A 19,385-nucleotide genomic window follows, 5' to 3' on the forward strand; every position below is an offset into this window, starting at 1 on the left:
ACAAGGCAAAGTTTTCTTGACTTCTTCAAATATTGTATAGTATCTACATTTGAATCAGCTAGCAAGATGTCATCCATATAATGGTAAACTATAGATTGAAGAAATTGCTTATGTATCATGTCCAATGACTGACTTACAAAATACTGGTACAGGGTGGGGCTATTTAACATTACTTGTGGGAGAACCTTTCATTTCTACCTCTTAACAGGCTGAGAATTATCATAAGTAGGCACCATGAAGGCAAATTTTCTGTATTTTTCTTGTAAAGGTATTGTGAATTCCAGACTGTAGAAAGCCTACTGTTTGAATCACCTTACTAACAGTTCTTAGATCTGTTATCATTCTCCATTTTCCAAATTTCTTATTAACAACAATTCAGGAGTATTCCAAGGGCTGAATGATTCTTCAATATGCTGAGCATTTAGTTGCTCCTATACCAGCTCTTCTAAAACCTGCAGTTTCTCCCTTGCTAAAGGTCTTTGAGTAACCCATATAAGTTTGTCTGTCAACCATTTAAAAGTAGGGCTGTTGGTGCCTTTGAAAGATCAGCAGCTGTTGTGCCCTGTTCTTGTACAGCCTAAATAGCTAGTGACTGTTCTTGTTTGTCTATTTTCTGAGACAGGGTTTCTCTGTTGCTTTGGATCCTGTCCTGAAACTTGCTCTGTAGACCTGAGCTGGCCTCGAACTCAGAAATCCACCTGCCTCTGCCTCCTAAGTACTAGAATTAAAGACTTGTGTCACCAGCTTGACCCAGTGACTATTCTTGCAATACCTTCTAAAATTTTCCCAGAAACACATGTTAATTTATGGTTTGTTTCTAAGATTAGAGGAATGTTAATCTGAGTATTCCATTGTATCTCCATAAGTTCATTGGTATGATAGCCACATGGTTTTAATTTTCCTCTGTCCTTTTTGGCCCTCAACATTTGATCAACCTGGTGTATTATTGTGACATCCACACCAGTGTCTACCAGACATTCAATGACAATGTCATTTATTCATTATTATTTTGGTCTTTATTCATTTATAGAAGTTTGCCAAAGTATTTGTTTTATGGTTTCTCCTGAATTTTTTGTTCTCTCTTCTATAACTGCTCCATTATCCAGAGCAGTATGGTTTCTTTTAAGAGACATTAAGTTCTTTAATTGCTCTGGAAAGGGGTTTCTTCCATAGATACATGAAACAGTTGAAATGAATTTGGCATGGAGGCCTTCAAGAGGCCCCTGAAGATGTTTCCCAACAGCAAAGGGTTACCTAGAATGTCCCTTGTTGACCTACATTCATTTGTCCAATATCTGCCTTTGCCACATCCTCTGCATACTCCAGAAGGGAGACGCCTTATGTTTTGGATTATTAGAAAGAAAAAAAAAACAACACTTTCTAGGAACACCCTGCCTACAAACCTCTTGAAATCATCTTTACTATTCAAGTATCATCATGGTCATGAGATTTTTTTTTTTTTTTTTTTGGTTTTTTGAGACAGGGCTTCTCTAATAGCCCTAGCTGTCCCAGAACTTGCTCTGTAAACCAGGATGGCCTCAGAGATCTGCCTTCCTGTGCCTCCCAAGTGCCAGGATCAAAACCTGTATCTTAGCAGTCACATTAACCAACTTTTTTAGTGATAAAACTGATAATGTTTATAATTGACTTAAGTCCCATCTAAATCAGTTATCCTCTCATTTAACTGTTCCATTTTCAAACCATCCAGCCAGCATATTATCATACAGAGACTTAAATCTCTCCAATGTAGTAGTGTTTCTCATTTTTTAAAAAGATTTATGCAGCATTCTGTCTGCATGTATCCTGCATGCCAGAAGAGGGCACATTAGAAAATGAGAAACACAAAGCTGGAGAGATGGCTCAGTGGTTAAGAACACTAGCTGGTCTTCCAGAGGTCCTTAGTTCAACTCCCAGCACCCACATGATGGCTCACAACTATCTGTATTGATCTGGTACCCTCTCTGGCCTGCAGGAATACCTGCTGTTATCTATGAAAGACTAACAGGAACCAAACTTCCCCTGCTACTTAAACATCTGGGAAGCTGAAAAGCAGCACAAGGCAGTGCTTCTTGAGAAATGAAAGATGGAGTCTAACACTCAACATACTTGGTTAGAGAGTTTCCAGGGCTTAGAGAGAAGGAACCTAAACACAGTTAAAAAGGCAAGAGTTTGAAAAGTTGTAGTAGTGCCTAGAATTTGAAGTGTGAGGGTTAGCATAAAGACAGACAGAACAATGTCACTCTGCAGATATACAGAAGAGTTCCTCAAGCACCCTGGTCGATAGAGTAAGTTCCAGGACAGCCAGGGTTATTGCACAGAGAAATCCATTCTCAAAAAACAAACAAAAAGGTCTGAGAGGAAAAAAAAAAAACTTTAAAAAGAAGGAGGCAGAACAATTGCCAGAGTGCATACACAGGGCTAGAAATATGGTCCCACCAGCCAGAATGGAATCCAGAAAGTAGGTAAGATAGTCAGAAAGATGCTATGTTTATACTGGAGAAGCTAGAGCTCCAATGTTGTGCCAGGGTGCTATACTGAGACTTGTAGTTAGTAGGACATTGTAGGGTTATGTCTGAAGATGGTAGGATCCCACCCTCTTCTATCTTCTTTGTTTCTTGCCTTATGAGTAGTTTTGCTCCTTCATCCACACCACCATTATGTGCTTGCTACCCACATCAAAGAATCAACAGATCACTCAGTCAAGGACTAGCTCTTCTAAAATAACTTTTTCTCTTTATAATTTAATTACAGGTATTTTGCTACATGATAGAAAGCTAAATGGAGAAGTCAAAAGTGTCCTACCCTAAATGTCATTTGGGGCCCACTCTAATAAAACAATTCCGCCGGACGGTGGTGGCGCACGCCTTTAATCCCAGCACTCAGAGGCAGAGGCAGGCGGATCTCTGTGAGTTCGAGGCCGGGGTGGACCGACAGCCTCCACACCAATACAGAGAAACCCTGTCTCGTAAAACCAAAAAATAAAAAAATAAAAAAAAACAATTCCAAGTCACCAGAATTAATTTTGCTAAGTTCCATAATATTTAATTCTTTTCATTTTAGTTAAGTATATCTATTTGCCTGTATGCATATCTGTGTGTCACATGCATGCAGTACTAGCAGAAGCCAGAAAAGGATGTCAGGTCTCCTGAAACTAAAATTGTTGCTGGGATCATTGTAACCTGGGTCCTCTGAAGTACAGCCAGTGCAACTCTCCATTCCCATGTTGAATGTGGAAGTTCCTGAAGAAGATGGAAGTCAGGGGAATATGTTTGCTTTTATTAATAGGTAAAATTCTCACACTCTCTTCTACTTCTTCCTTGTTTCCAAGAGAGACAGGGAAGCTTACCAAGCCACACTCTCCCTGGCTGGGCTCACTGCCAGCAACTTCATCATCTAAGAGCCTGTGCTGTGCAGCACCCTGGCTTTTTATTCAGGTATTCAGGTCATGTACCCTCTAATACACACAGCCCTCTGGGTTAAGGCGCTCCTTACTGTTGTATATCAGACCAAATGATAGAAGGCCCCAAACAAGTTCCTATGAGTCAGGAAAACAATTGTGATTTTTAAAGTCACACTTACTAGTTCCCATTAATCAAAATAACCACAAAACTATATATGAACAGTAACAATTCTAGTCACTCTAGTCACTTAAAACTGTCCCTCAATTTGTTAAGTCAATCAGTGCCTCTTAAGACCTTAGAATGCAGATCTGGTTTCAGATTCATTATCACTTCAGAGAGGCCAAACTAAAAGTCCATTTTGCATTCCTACTACATCAAGAGTCAAAGTTCTGAGCAGGTAAAATAAACTTTTGCCTATCTATGGACCTGAAACTTTAATCCAAACTAAGTAGGACACACACTGTGGTACTGGGGATTGAACCCAGGGACTTGGGCAATGGTAGGCAAATGATAAATTTCCAGTCTTCCCTTTGGCTTTCTGAAACAGGGCTCTCCCTATTACATACCCTACCTAGGTTGGTCTTCCATCCTGAGTGCCACAATTATTACTGTAATCACACTGTGACCAACTAGCAGGACTTAAAATGTTCAACTTAACTATTTTGTTTTATGTGGTGCTGGGTTTCACAAATACTAGGCATGTGCTAAACCACTGAATTATATGTACCCCTACCCAAACAGGACTTTCAAAATACCATTAAACTTTCTGAGGCAGTAAATGCATATAATTAAGAGGCTGAGGTAGAAGAATCACTTTAGCTTAGGAGTTCAAAACCAGTCTGGGTAATACAGTGAGATTCCACCTCAAAAAGAGAAAGATGGGGAAGGGAAAAAAAAGTTATCAATTCTGGAATTCGGGAACTATGAGACAGCTCAGCAGCGAAAGAATGCCAACTACTCTTGCAGAAGGCCTGAGTTCTGTTCCCACCCTAAGGACCCCTCCAGGTACCTGCACATACCCTTCACACAGACACACATACACATGCAGATAATAAAAATTAAACAGCTAGGCAAAGGTGGTGGTGCTCACCTTTAATCCTAGTACTTGGAAGACAGAGGCAGGTGGGTCTCTGAGTTCCAGGCCAGTCTGGTCTACAATGTGAGTTCCAAGACAGTCAGGACTGATACAAAGAAACCCTGTGTGTGTGTGGTGGTGGTAGGGTATATGTATTTTTAAACCACCATGCAATATGCTATCCATTTCTTCAGTATTCACATTCTTTACCATGTAAGCTCCTTTTTAAGAGGTTTGTAAGGACAGTCTTGCTACTTACTACCATCAAACACTTCAAATAGAATCCAACAGAAAAAATATTTATAGACTGGACAAACCCCAGTTATCCTTATTATTGCTGATATATTCTATATATTTGAACTATGTTTTAAGCTAATGTCTACCCTGCTTGTCTACAAAGCCTATAAGCCTCTATTTACCTACTACAAGAGCCAGATGACTTCTAGTGACAGAATTAGGTACATACCTAAGAAAGACTTGTCCTGGGTCTAAGGACATAAGGAGTAAAGATATAAAGCCCAAGGCTCTTCTCCAGCACCAAACAAGCAGGGTGTGGTGGCACACAGCTGGAGTATTATTATTAAGAGACGGGGATAGGGCCAGGAGAGTTCTAGGACAGCCGCCAAAGCTACAGAGAACTGTCTCGAAAAACCAAAGTAAGAGATGAAGACAGGAAGTTGAAGGTCATCCTAGAGAAATGAAGCAAGCATGGACTATATGAGATCCTGTTAAAAGGGGGGAAGAGGGCAGGGGGGAAAAGAAAGACAATAGTGATACATGTGCATCTTTTATCACACTTCTTTACCAATTCTAGAACTCAAAATTTTCCCTTCTCTAATCTGCTGATAAAAGACTGACCCAGTAAAGCCACTGAATTTAGTAGATTTAGTTAACAACTAGATTATGGTAATTCTGTATTTCAATTATTCTTGTGTTCTTTAATCACAGCTTTCCTGCTAATGATTTAGTTCACTATTCATACTCCTATCGTTATACATCTCTAAACCTGCTGAGTCCCATATGCAGTCATGTTCTAGTATAAGACACTGGAGGAAGGGGAAGCGGCTTCACATTTCTCTCAAATGGTCATCTCAAAACAATTCCTATCAGTCCAAATTAAAAAAACAGACAAGCCAGGATTTTAATAAACTTTTTTTTTTCAAGACAGGGCTTCTCTGTATTGTTTTGAAGCCTGTCCTGGAACTCGCTCAGTAGACTAGGCTTGGTCTCCAACTCTCAGAGATCCACCTGCCTCTGCCTCCCGAGTGCTGGGATTAAAGGTGTGCGCCACCAGCGCCCATCCTTTAATGAACTTTCTAATCACATTTAGATGTTTAAAAATTATTACCAAAGCCGGGCGGTGGTGGTGCACTCCTTTAATCCCAGTACTCGAGAAGCAGAGGCAGGCGGACCTCTGTGAGTTCCAGGCCAGCCTGGTCTACAGAGCGAGTTCCAGGCCAGCCTCCAAAACAAAACAGAGAAACCCTGTCTTGAAATACCAAAAAAAAAAAACCAAAAAACAAAAAAACAAAAACAAAAAAAAACCGAGGTCTGTATGTTAACTGAAAACACTCAAATCTTAGAATTACATCCATATTCCTAGCCAAGTACATTCTTGACTCTGAATCAGAACTCTCCTGGCCAGTGTACACCTGGCTTCATGTTAATAAAGGCCCTATCTCGATCCTGCACTCAGGAGGCAGAGGCATGCAGATCTCTGTTGAGTTCCAGGCCAACCTGGTCTACAGAGCAAGTTCCAGGACACTCAGAGCTATACAGAGAGACAGACTCCAAAATACGATACTCTGTCTTGAAAAACCAAAAAAGAATTCCAGGATAATACACCGACCATGCATGATATCTCAAACCAACCAACAACCTTACAGGTAACAGCTACCTATCATAACCTGTTTTATATTTAATTGCTTTTGTGCTTACTGCTTTTCTTCTCCACAAAAATTTTATATAGAGACAGTTTGTCTGCCTAAGTCATCATTATCTAGCTAATATTAGAAAAGATTAAATTCTTGATCAATTGTAACTGGGCCCCAGACCTTAGCACTGCATGATGAAAATACCATTCAGGCTATAAAATTCAGCATAGACAGTACCACCAGTCAGAAAGAAAACAAAGTCCATAGTTCTGAGAAAGTCTCTAAGTATGACAACCCAGGATATGATTTGGGGGCTCAAAAGCTCATACTAAGAAAGGCTTAGTGTAGTTAAGGCCTTTCTATTTGCTTAAACCCATGTCCTGCAATCTTCTCTGGTGAATACCCCATAACACAATTACATTTATTTTCTATAGCTGCAATAACTGCTTTAGTTTCAATGAAATGCCACTTAGCACAAACACCCCTAAAGTCAGATTGTGAATACACATAATTTTATGTGTAAGAACCAAAACTAGGTTTGACAGTTACACAGTATCTCTGCACCTACATTTTTAAAATCTTGGTCATTATCAATGAAAGTTTTACTTTAAAAGGAAAAGAAAAAAGTACTCCAGAGGCTGGAGCAGGTCTCGACCATCAAGAGCCCAAGTTGTTCTTGCTAAGGACCCAGGTTCAGTTCTCATGGTATCTCTCACAACTATCTATAACTCCAGTTCTAAGGGATCAAATGCCCTCTTCTGATCTTTGTGAGAACTGTATACATAAAATATATCAAATAAAATAAAATTAAAAAAAAGACTTTTTTAAATCCCTCAGAAAACAAGACCAATGGCTTAGTTGGTAAGTACTCACCTTACAAAAATGAGAGAACAGTTCAATCTTCCAGAATCCATGTTCAGAAAAACAAAATACAATAAACTGATAATGGTAGTGCTGTGTAATCCCAGTGCTGGTGAAGCAGAGATGGTGTATCCCTGAGGCTCCCTCCCAGCCAGTGTAGGCTAACTAGCCAAGTGAGAGTCACTGTGTCAAAGAACAAGGTGGACAGCTCCTGGGGAATGACCTCTGGCTTGCACATTCAAGCATATACATGTGCACACATTCACACATGCAAACACATAGAGCACCCATTCTTCAAAATTCAGCTCTCTTCATAACATTCTCTAATTATACCATCAAAATTTCCTCAATCTGTGTAGTAACATTTCAGAAATGTCTGCTTTGAGAAAACCATCAGTACCCATCTCTTTGAGTATGATGAACTCTCTCCCATAAAGCATGGGCATTATTTAATATGCCTTTGTACTCTTCAGGGAATCTTGCATACTGCTGTCTAAAACAACAGACACTTAGAATGGCTCATTTATATTTTCATTTTCCTTCTTTCCAAATGATAAAAAATTTGCACTGAGAAAACGGTATGCTTCCTATTTAATTTCTTTTTCAGTTTTTATTACTTTTTTTTTTTTTGAGTCAACTGCAATGTCAGGTGGTGGTGGTAGTGGTGGTGCACGCCTTTAATCCCAGTACTGGGGAGGCAGAGGCAGGCCTATCTATGTGAGGTCAGCTCCAAAGTACAGAGAGAAACCCTGTCTAGAAAAAAACAAACAAAAAAACACAAAGTCAACTGGGAAGGTCTCAAAGAAATTGATAGGATCAGATAGTGATTGATCACATCAACACTACGATAAAAATAATGAAATAGAACATGGTGGTGGTGGCACAATCCTTTAATCCCAGCACTCAGGAGGCAGAGGTAGGTAAATCTGAGTTGAAGTCAGCCTGGTCTACAGAGTTCAAGGACAGCTAAGACTACATAGAGAAACCCTGTTTCAAAGAGAGAGACAGAGACAGAGTTAGGACTGTACCAGAACAAAATACAAAGAAAGGGTTGAAGATTGAATCCTGAGAAATAATTTATATGCCAGTGTAAAACCGGTAGGGTAAACAGTAAAATATAGAGGGGGAGTCACAGAACAAGAAAAGCAGCAGATGATGTGAGCAATGATACTAGAATCTGGTTTGACAATCAGGATGTTGTTGATGATCTTACACTTGATAGCTTCAAGATAACCAGGTGGTAAATTAAGGAAAAAGACCTACACAGAAGTACATAGGCAAAAGCCTGAGGACAGAAGCAGGGCACTGGCTAAGATTATACAAGAAACACAAGCTTTCTTATATTTAGAAGTGAGGGAAAAGAGATAGCAGAGAAGGGAGACATGCCACCAAGTCTTGGGGACAGTGAAAGCTAAAAGAGAACAGGTGGAAGGTGACTTGGAAAAGCACAGTGCAGAGAAACTAGAAAAATGTGTGGTATTGGCCAAAATTGCTAAGTAATATGCTAAAAACTGAGGTGTGAAAGATGCTTGAACAGTTTTTGGAATAGGATAATCAACTGGAAATGAAAATGAGCACTCTGAGCCCAGATGACAACTGCAAAAGAAAAAGAACAGGCAGAATCAAGTGTCAGAACTAATCTAAAATAGATGAAAGGGCACTATCAGATTGCTAGAAATGTTCTACAGATAGACTGCATAAGGAAAAAAACAGATAAAGTACCCAAGTGAGAAGGGACCAGAGTTAATAACTACATCAAAATATATTATACATCTTTCTATACTCAAAAGATTTCAAAGATCCAATGATGGTTCATGTGATCTAACCAGAAAATAAAATCTGGAAATAAAATTCCAATATAAAAGCATGTCTTAGGATTTCAATGTTTCTTTTTTTAAGATTTATTTATTTATTACATATAGTGTTCTGCCAGCATGTATACGCACACCTGGTGATCTAGCTTAAGCCATGCTACCCCCATGGTTGATTTCTGCCCAACAGGCTGTGGGACCCTGAGAGAAATTTTAAATCAGAACTAGCAAACCCAATGACATGCAGATCAGAAGAGGGCAACAGATCTCATTACAGATGGTTGTGAGCCACCATGTAGTTGCTGGGAATTGAACTCGGGATCTCTGGAAGAGCAGCCTGTGCTCTTAAACTCTGAGCCATCTCTCCAGGCCCTGGTTTGAATTTTTTCAAGAGAGTTTCTCTGCATAGCTTTGAAGCCTGTCCTGGAACTCACTCTGTAGGCTGGCCTCAACAGAACTCAGAGAACCACCTGCCTCTGCCTCCCCAAGTGCTGGAATTAAAGGTGTGTACCACCCACCACCAATGGGCTGATTACTACTTTTCAATATGTATTTGGGGTTCAACCTTCCAACAAGAGAAAAAAGTTCCAAAAAAGCTCAAATAGGTGGATACATGACAAATGAGGTGCAGGTAACAGAATCAATTGTCCATCATATTGTAAATTCCACCTTAGACTATAAGCCAGACCTGGTGGTGTACATCTTTCTAGTCTATCTATATATGGAGTACCAAGGTCAACCAAAAACTACAAAGAAATCCTCAAAAAAAATAAATCAATCACATACTAAATAATATTCATTTCAGAAATTGGCTTTTTCCCATGGTTATTATTTCACAGGACAAGCTCATCAAAACACTGCAGTGTATTTGACATCTGACCTCAGAGTCTTCTACAGTAATTTTTTTTTCTTTTGTTTTAAAGACAGGCTCTGACTATAGTCCTGGCTGGCCTGGAATTCAGAGATCAACCTGCCTCTACTTTAAGAATGTTGGGATTAAGCTGAGCAGTGGTAGCTTTAATCTCAGCACTTAGGAGGCAGACAGCTGAGGCCAGCCTGGTCTACAGAGTAAGTTCCAGGATAGGCTCCAAGGCTACAGAGAAACCCTATCCTGAAAAAAACAAAAATGAAATGTTAAAAAGAATTTTTGCTACACTATTATGAAAAACAAAGCAGAGTAGAGTCAGTAATATCATTTATGTGAATTAGTCGATATATAATGTAGTCTGAGCTGGTTTCAAATTCACTACTTAATCCAGTTTAGGTTAGAACTCATGATCCTCCTGCCTCAGTAACCTCCACATTGGGAATGACCTGCACCCCCAGGTCCAGCTTCATCTGTTTGTCTTTCTTTCTTTCTTTCTTTCTTTCTTTCTTTCTTTCTTTCTTTCTTTCTTTTGTTTATTTGTTCTGTTTTCTGTTTTTCAAGACAGGGTAACAGCTTATCTGTATAACAACCCTGGCTGTTATGGAACTTGTTTTGTAGACCAGGCTGGCCTCGAACCCAGAGATCCTCCACCTGCCTCTGCCTCCCAAGTGCTGTTACTAAAAATGTGTGCTGCCACTGCCCAATGGTTTTCTTATAGGAATAGGCACAGAAGTTCTAGTGCTTGTATATTAAGTGCAATCACTATTTTTAAGCATTATATGTAATTCATTTGATCACAATAGTGCTATGAAAAACGGTACTGATAATTTCATATTCCTGAAGGAAGAAGCTTGGGCAGAGGTTCAGGAACTCAATGTCAGGCAGCTCTTGAAGAGACAGAAATTCTCTGAGTGATAGTTGGAGACCAGCCTGGTCTACAAAAGCTAGTTCCAGAACTACCTTCAAAGCCATGGAGAAACCCTGTCTCCAAAAACAAAGAGAGAGAAAGGGTGCACATGGCTTTAATTCCATCACTGGGGGGGGGGGGAGTGGCAGAGACAAGCAGATCACTGAGTTAAAGGCCACTCTGCTCTACTAACCTAGTTCAAGGACAGCCAAGGCTACATGGAGAAATCCTGTCATCCTGTCAAATCCTGTCTTCAAAAACCAAGAGAGAAATTCAGGGAATCTAGGTCCTTCTGAAGGACTCCCCAGGGTGGTGATGCAAGTCTTCAATCTCAGCACAGACAGAGGCAGGAGTTCTGTGAGTTTGAGGCCTGCTGGGTTGTACAGCAGGATGGGGCTAATGAGACTCTGTTGTGGTTGTTTCTGGTGGGAGGGGGCACTTTCAATTTCGTTATTATTCACCCACAAAGCTTGAATACAGTGTTAATTCTCCCTCAGGTAACCACTACCTCTCTTTCAACCAGTACTTTTAGGGCAGGATTCTTACTAAAAACACAAACATAGCTCAAACTTGCCCCATGTCTTCCACAGCCCTTCCCTAAGTTTTTAACAAAATCCCCCCCTCCCCGGGCCCTTCTTGATATTTAAAACTTTCCAATGTCTTTTGATAAGAAAAACTTTCCTACAAGCTAAAACGACGGTGGTACTTCTTCGGGTGTCATCTGATGTCCTACAAGGGGAGTCGAGGCTTGGGAGACAGTTCCTCAAGGAACAAAAAACCTGGGAATATGAAGTCAAGAACGAGAGAACTGGAGAGAAGGTGTATCATGCTTAAAAGGGAGAAAGGGGGTGGAGGGGGGCGCTGCTATCTGACTCGCATTTCCTGGAGGCAGAGTGAGAATAGAAATTAAGGAACTGGGGGTGGGGGGGGTCCTAGTCAAAACCTGCTAGGTAGCATTTTGTCGAGAATTTTCCTATTATGTCTTTGACTCTCGCTTCGGCAGAAACGGACCCTAAGAGTCACAATGGCTGGGCCGCTGGGGGCCCAGCGACACTGCTCTCGCTCGCAGCCTGGTTGGTCCCATGAAATCAAGCATCCCTCCGCCTCAGTCAGTCAGCGGGAGGAACCACCGGAGCCTCCGGACCCCGAGGCCAGGGCCCGGCGTCGGGGTGCTCGGGACAGCCGTCCCGGATGCCTTCCGGTGGACAACCCTGAAACGCTCTCACATCTCGCCGCTCACTCGGAGCCCGGTCCTTGCCCAGCAACTAAACGCGTCGGTCGCGAGCAGAAGCCCGGCTGGAGACAGGGGCTTACCTTTAACAGATTAGACGTCGCCATGTTCCTTCAACTTGGACTCTCGCGAGACGCGGCGAGAATTGGCGGCGCTCGCGGCCAGGCCTCCTCGGGAGGCCGGAGTTCCCAGCAGGGCCCCGCGGGCCGCGGCAGAGATGCGAGGGGCGGAGGGGAGGGACACACGCCGAAGCTGCGTGCCGTCAGCGCCGAGCTCGGACCCGGCACCCGTGCTTCCTCAGGCTTTCCCGCTACATGGTAACCCGGGCCTGCTCACGCGAGAGAGCATGCAAAGGCTCAAGGAGACGCGAGCGACGAATGGTGGCAAGGGACCGGGAGCCGACCTGACCGGGAAAAGGTAGCATCTACCTTCCCGGGCCTGCCACACTCGTCTCCGGGCGAGCCGCTGGGGATGCACTCGCGGCGGCTGCCGGCAACGACTTTTAATTCGGCTTAGGCCCGGCACCTTGGGTTCCGTGGTGGCGTCACGTGACGCAGCGGGCGTGGGCGTGCTTGGGAGCAACCGAGGAGCCTGCTAGCCGCTGGGTCCGGAGGCAGGGCGGAGGGTGGGAGCGCGCCCTCTATTGGCTGGAGCCGGCGCCGCCCCCCACCCGCTCGCCCCAGATCCGGGCATTGAGCTCTGGGTTAGATAAGCCTGGAGGGCTTTTTACTGCTGTCCTCTGTAAAGACTGACCGGGGAAAAGGCGCCCAGGAAATAGAATGAATGTACAAACGTGTTAACTAACATCACTCTGCTCAAAAATGCCCGGCTTGTTCAAGAAGTGGCTGGTTATTAATCTTAGACTCGGTTATTAATCTTAGACTCCTTAAAACATATCCTAGACCTAGAGCATCCTATGCTGTTTTCTCCAAACTGTCGCTTCAAATCTTGAATCTCTAAACAAGAGAATAGAGTTTATGTAGGGATCTCACAGGTTAGCTGTTATTACATTATGCAAATTAATAACAGTATTCTTTTGGGGGTTGGGGGATGTTATTTGTTTGTTTAAGGTGAGTTTTTAAATTATTTATTTATTTTGTTTGTTTTGGTTTTTCGAGACAGGGTTTCTCTGTATAGCTTTAGGTCCTATTCTGGCACTCTCTCTGTAGACCAAGCTGGCCTTGAACTCTCACAGAGATCTGCCTGCCTCTGCCTCCCAAGTGCTGGGATTAAAGGCGTTTGCCACCAACGCCCGGTTTATTTTGGTTTTTAGAGACAGGTTTTCTCAGTGTAGCTTTGGAGCCTGTCCTGGTACCACCACCACCACCACCACCACCCCAGCTGCTAACAGCATCTTTTGTACCTTCATAAAGTGTTCATGAGGACATCTATTGCTCTCTGGCTACATTTCCTTGACACAGACAGGATCATTTTTTGAACCTGAAACTAGGTTAGTGGCCAGCAAGCTCCATAGATCCTTAAATTTTATTAATTTATTTTGTTCATTTATTTATTTTTGGTTTTTTGAGACAGAGACAGAGTTTCCCTGTGTAACAGCTCTGGCTGTCCTGGAACTTTCTCTGTAGACCAGGCTGGCCTCAAACTCACAGAGATCAACCTGGCTCTGTCTCCCAAGTCCTGGAATTAAAGGCGTTTGCCACCACCACCCAGCAAAATTTATATATTTTAAAATTACATATTTGCCAGGCCTGGTGGGTAAGACCTGTAAATTTGGGAGGCTAAGGCAGGAGGATTGCAGGTTCGATGCCCTTCTGCTACAAAGATGAATTCTAAGTCATTTGGAAGTGGGGGTAGTGTGTGTGTGTGTGTGTGTGTGTGTGTGTGTGTGTGTGTGTATAAGTGCTTGCCTAGCATTTGTGGGGCTCTAAATTCAATGCCCAGTATCAAAGACAGAAAATATCAACATGATTTATAAGATGTACCATCTGGAATACTTTAAAATGAAAGTTCTCACTGATGGTGGCACATGCCTTGAATCTCAGCACTAATGAGGCAGAAGTAAGTGTATCTCTGTGAGTTCAAGGCCAGCCCTTGTCTACAAAGAGAGTTCCAGGACACACAGAGTTACACAAAACGAAACCCTGGGGGTGGGGGGTTAGAAGGAGAAAAAGAAAAAACAGTTTTCTAATCTCTTCCCTCCTGCCTCATAAAATCTCCGTTGTTGGAAGTGTGTTTTGGGCTAGGCAGTGGTGGCGCACACCTTTAATCTTCTGTATGCATTACAGTTTATATTAAATAGTTTCTCAAATATTGTATTAATTGTATATTAAAATACCCAGAGTGCTTTTCAGAAAAGCAGGCTTTCGGCTCCATTCTAAAGGTATCCTTCTATGCAGACTTGGATGGCCAGGAATATAGATCAGGCTGACATAGAACTCACAGAGATCCACCTGCCTTTACCTCTAAAGTAAGTGCTGGGCTTGTAGGTGTATGCCTACAAAATGGTCAAGAATTCCTTGTATCTGCTTTGGGCTGGGTGTGGTGAAACAAGCCTTTAGTCCCTAGCACTCTAGTGAGTTTCAGCCAACCAGAGCTACACAGTGAGACCCTGTCTCAAGAAAATGGACTTAAGATGGGATAAGATCTCCACTTTTCTTAGACATTGAGTGATTTACTTAAGCACAGTAAGTCTTAGGTTCCTCTTTTGTGAAATTAGTATAAAAAGCATCTACCTCATAGAGCTATTGCAAAGATTAAATATAAAGGCAGGAGAGGTGGCCAGTTAAGAGTGCTGACTGCTCTTCCAGAGGACCTGCATTTGATTTCGAGAAGCAACAGGGGGCTCACATGTGATTCCTGTCTGACCTCTACAGGCACCAGGCATTTTCATAGTACAAAAATATACAAGCAGGCAAGCATCCCAGCACTCAGGAGACAGAGACAGGCAGATCTCTGTGAGTTTGAGGCCAGCCTGGTCTACAGAGCGAGTTCAGCAAAAACCCATAACACAAAATTTAGAAATTTTAAACATTAAATATGATATATTAATATATTGAATGCTAGAATTTATTACTTCTTGTAGAGACCTTAGGTATTAATTAAACTTCACATGTGAGAAGAGCTATGAAGAAAAAACAAGAAAGCAGATGATGCAGATACAGAAGGGAGATCAGACAGGGACTAGCCAGCCACAGGCCAGCAGGGTGTCCTCAAGGTCCTGCTGACAGGAAGAAATCCATACTTCCCCCATGCAGTTCTGCTTAGTCCAGGGCTAGCCAGCCAGTATCCTCAAGGCCCTGGCTGGAGGAAGACATCCATGGGTCTGCCCTGCACCTGTTATAATAAGCAAATATGTGGTGGAGAAATGGGAGAGAGAGAGAAACAGAATGGTTCATGCACTGTGCAAAGAGACAGAAAGGAAGAAATGAAGATGGTGACGGGTAGGCTGATGGGGGAGGTCTGCTTGCCACACGGACCATGGTGATGTCTGGGCCAGACTGCTGTCAAGGGCCATGTCTGGTCCTACAGCAGCCAGGGTCTGTATTGATGTTCATGGCTCCTGTTGTCATTGAGGGCCATACTGATTCCAGTGGTATGAGCTGCCACCTGGAGTAATGTTGGGAATCTGTGGGCCAAGCTGCCACTGGAGCCATCCCAATCTGGGTGGCCTTCACAACTAGACCCAGGCTGCTGCCGAAGACCATGTCTGGGTCCATGAACCTACCTCCATGATCCTACCACAGCTGAGGTCTTTGTTGATGTCTGTGACCCATGTTGCCACCAAAGGCCACATGAATCCTGGGTCTAGGCTGCAACCTGTGGCCTTGTTGGTGTCCAGGGGCCATGCTGCTGCCAGAGCCATCCTGATCTGTGAGGTGAGGCCTACCACCTGGAGTTACAATGTCACTTGGGCCTACCTGCTGTCTGGGGTCATATCTGGGTCCAGCTGGGGTATGTGTTGAATTCTGTGGCCTAGGTTGCCACTAGGGCCCACAAGAAGGCCTGGGATCAGCCACAGCCTGTAGCCTTGTTGGAGTCTGGGGGCCATGCCACAGCAGAGGCCATGCAGATCTGAGTGGCCTGTGCTGCCACCCAGGACCATAGGGTCATCCAGGCCCAGGCTTCTGTCAAGGACCAAGTCTGGTTCCATGGCCCTCTATGGTCAGGGTCTGGATTGACATATGTGGCTCTTGTTGCCACTGAGGGTCATGAAGATGCGAACAGGGTCAGGTCACCCATCTGAGCTGAGTCCAGGTTGGTGTCCAAGGGCCATGATGCATGCAGATCTGAGTGGCCTGCACTGCTATCCAGTGCCATAGTGATGTCCAGGCCAGAGCTGCAGCTAAGGGCCATGTTTGGGTCCATGCCCCTACTGCAGTCAGGGTCTATGCTGATGTCCAAGGCTCCTTTTACCATAGAAGACCATGCAGACGCCTGAGGTCTGGGGCCATGTTGGTGTCTGAAGGCCACACTACCACTGAGACCCATGCCGATTTGAGTGGCCTGTACTTCCACCAGGGGCAATGGTGACATTCAGACCTGGTTTCTGCCAAGGACCATGTCTGGATCCATGGTTCTACCACAGCTGGGGTGCATGCTGAAGTCTGAGTTCTGTATTGCTATCAAAAGTCACATAGAAGCCGGGAGGTGGTGGCGCACGCCTTTAATCCCAGCACTCGGGAGGCAGAGGCAGGCGGATCTCTGTGAGTTCGAGACCAGCCTGGACTACCAAGCGAGTTCCAGTTTGTAAACCCTGGATTTGATAGGATTACCTTTTGCTTGCTTTTTCAGTTGGATTACTTCAGTTGTCTCTGCTGCATGTTTTGCTTTCTGCTACTTTCTATTTATTTTACTTCTGCTTGCTATGTATTTAATAAATGCATTCTTTTAAAATGGAAAGTATAGCCAGGCGGTGGTGGCGCATGCCTTTAATCCCAGCACTCGGGAGGCAGAGGCAGGTGGATCTCTGTGAGTTTGAGGCCAGCCTGGTCTACAAGAGCGAGTTCAAGAACAGTCTCCAAACCACCACAGAGAAACTCTGTCTCGAAAAACCAAAAAAAAAAAAAAAAAAGGAAAGTATAGCTGTTGTAGATCATTCTGGACCATATAGAACAGTGGTTTCCTGCAACTTTAAGTGTATATAACCTTTGAGCTTTCTAAGTTTTGCTTCCTGAGTCTCATTAGCCTTCTTCCTCTCTTTAGGAAGAAATGCTTCAATAAGAAGTAGCTACGCAATGTGCCATCCATTCCTTTGTATTATATTCTTTACATCCTTTTATATGAAGTACCCTGAGATTGTGTGTGTGTGTGTGTGTAGGGGTGGGTACTGTAGGTACCTGATTTTCTCCCATTGGTAGCTGAGCACTGGACCACTTTGCCACAGCAACAGTTATTCTCAGGAGGCTAACTAACTGGTTAATGAGTCTCTGCAGTACACTACAGGAAAAAAATTCCCTCCAGGACAAACCAGGCTGACAGCAGCAGTAATTATGTGTATAATCACAAATGTTTAGAAGGCAATTTAATAGGCACATAATACCCATTTAACAACATAGTTGCAATGACTTCCCTACTGGGGCCTAAGACCTTCCCAACCATTGGCTTTTTGTCCTGCCTTACAGAACTACATGTGAGTTTTCTCTGTGGAGCAGACTTTAAATCCAATTGGAAAATAATTGCTTACACTTCTAACAGTCAAGCCACTACACACCAAGGAGCAAACCTGGTATCTTCAGGGACCTCCCTGACCAACAACTCAGGGAGGTAGCCCACCCTTGGCCCTGGATATTTGCCTCCAAACCTTCCTGACTGGATGCAATATCCAGTACAGCCTGAAACTATCCTATTGCTTGTGTTAGTTGTTCTGTCAGAAAGAGCATAACTTAGTTGGTAGAGTCCTTGCTCAACATACACATAAACAAGGGAGAGGTGCTGCCAACCTCAGTCCTAGCACTTTGGAGGCAGGGGCAGAAGGGGCAGAAATTCAAGGTCATCCCAGCTACATAGTGAGTTCAAGGTCAGCCTGGGCTAGACCCAGTCACAAAAAGACACCAGGTTAGCGTAATAGTTAATCTTGATTGTCCACTTGACAAGATCTAGAATCACCATGCAAACATACCTCTGGACATTCTCTACATTGGGTTAAAATGTAGAAATTTTCTACATTGAGTTAATTGCCATGGGAAGATCTGCCCTAACTGGGGAAGAAAAAGCAAAAAGGAAGTTAACAGTAGGATTCATTGCTCTCTACTTCCTGAGTAGATCCAATATGATTCTCTAAGAAACCTAGACCTGTGGCTCCTCCCAGGACTTCTCACCCCACCTCTTACCTTAAACCTCTCCAGCCCAGGGGCTAGGCTTCCCTTCCCTTAGCTTCTGATCCCTATATAACTGAGCCATTTTGGCTAAGCACTCTCTTGGTCTCCTGGTTCCCATACACTCTTTGTTCCCTGGACCTCCTCTTCCTTCTCTCTTCCTCTCTCACTCTCCCTGCCGCTCTTCTCTCCTCTCATGGCCTGGTTCAGTCTGCTGGCCATGTTCAGTCTAGACCCTTCCAGACGCCTCTAACTGAACTCTCCCTCTTATGTATAATAAAAACTTCAACCATGCCTAGAAATGGTCTGTCCTCATTTCCATTCACTTACTATGATGAGTTGTACCCATGAACTGTGAGCCAAAATCAACCATTCCTTGCATTGCTTTTGTCAGGGTATTTTGTCACCACCATGAGAAAAGTAACGTAGTTAGGTACGTGACATGAAAGACACTACCCCATCCAGCCCTCTGTAATCCACATCCATTTTCCATGAGTCCTTCAGCCTCTTGCTGGGGCACTGCTCCTGCTACTGATGAGCCACTGTACTTCTCCTCACCTAATGGTCTCTGTAGGGCAGGCCTGGCTGCTTGGCTTGGCTCAAACCCAAGCAGGACCAGGGTTCACTCTTATCTGCCTCAGTCTTCACAATGTTGGGACCACAGGTATGCCACTGCTCATGGGCATGGTCATGCATTTGTATCTCTCTCCTTTGTTATATATACATGTCCTTTTTAAAATATAATATAGATCTTTTTTTTTTAATTTAAGCTGGCTGTGGTAGTGCCTTTTATCCCAGCTCTTGGAAGGCAAGGCAGGAGGACCTCTGAGTTTGAGGCTAGCCTGATGTGCCTAGTGAGTTCCAGAATAAACAGGACTACACAGAGAGACCCTGTATGTGTGCTAGTCTGTGAACTCTGTGTTCAGGGCCTGCAGAGGTCAGTAGAGGGTGTCAGATCCCCTGGAACTGGAGTTGCAGATGGTTGTGTGCCTTTATGTGAGTGCTGGAAACTGAACCTAGGTCTTCTAGAGGAACAGCAAGTACTCTATACAGCCCATATTTGAATGTTAGTCTTATTTTTC

The 19,385-nt window shown here is 43.5% G+C and overlaps 2 protein-coding genes across 4 annotated transcripts in view; one reads left to right on the forward strand and one right to left on the reverse strand.

The window, feature by feature from the left end:
* The window catches only part of Cul5 (cullin 5), a 53,384-nt gene extending 41,139 nt beyond the window's left edge, over positions 1 to 12,245 (reverse strand). The window contains exon 1 of one of the 2 annotated variants that reach the window (XM_040730228.1): positions 12,112 to 12,245. In XM_040730228.1, the coding sequence (XP_040586162.1) occupies positions 12,112 to 12,135 (24 nt within the window). In that variant the 5' untranslated portion in view covers positions 12,136 to 12,245. The remainder of the gene's footprint in view (positions 1 to 12,111) is intronic. The other variant, XM_040730227.1, reaches the window with a different exon arrangement.
* Positions 12,246 to 12,311: 66 nt separating this feature from the next.
* The window catches only part of Slc35f2 (solute carrier family 35 member F2), a 136,096-nt gene continuing 129,022 nt past the window's right edge, over positions 12,312 to 19,385 (forward strand). For both annotated transcript variants that reach the window (XR_005870411.1, XM_040730229.1), the window contains exon 1: positions 12,312 to 12,445. The gene's annotated coding sequence lies outside the window, so the exon portion shown is untranslated. The remainder of the gene's footprint in view (positions 12,446 to 19,385) is intronic.

The sequence above is a fragment of the Mesocricetus auratus genome, unplaced genomic scaffold (genome assembly GCF_017639785.1).
Source record: "Mesocricetus auratus isolate SY011 unplaced genomic scaffold, BCM_Maur_2.0 Super-Scaffold_100022, whole genome shotgun sequence".
In the NCBI taxonomy this organism is placed as follows: domain Eukaryota; kingdom Metazoa; phylum Chordata; class Mammalia; order Rodentia; family Cricetidae; genus Mesocricetus; species Mesocricetus auratus.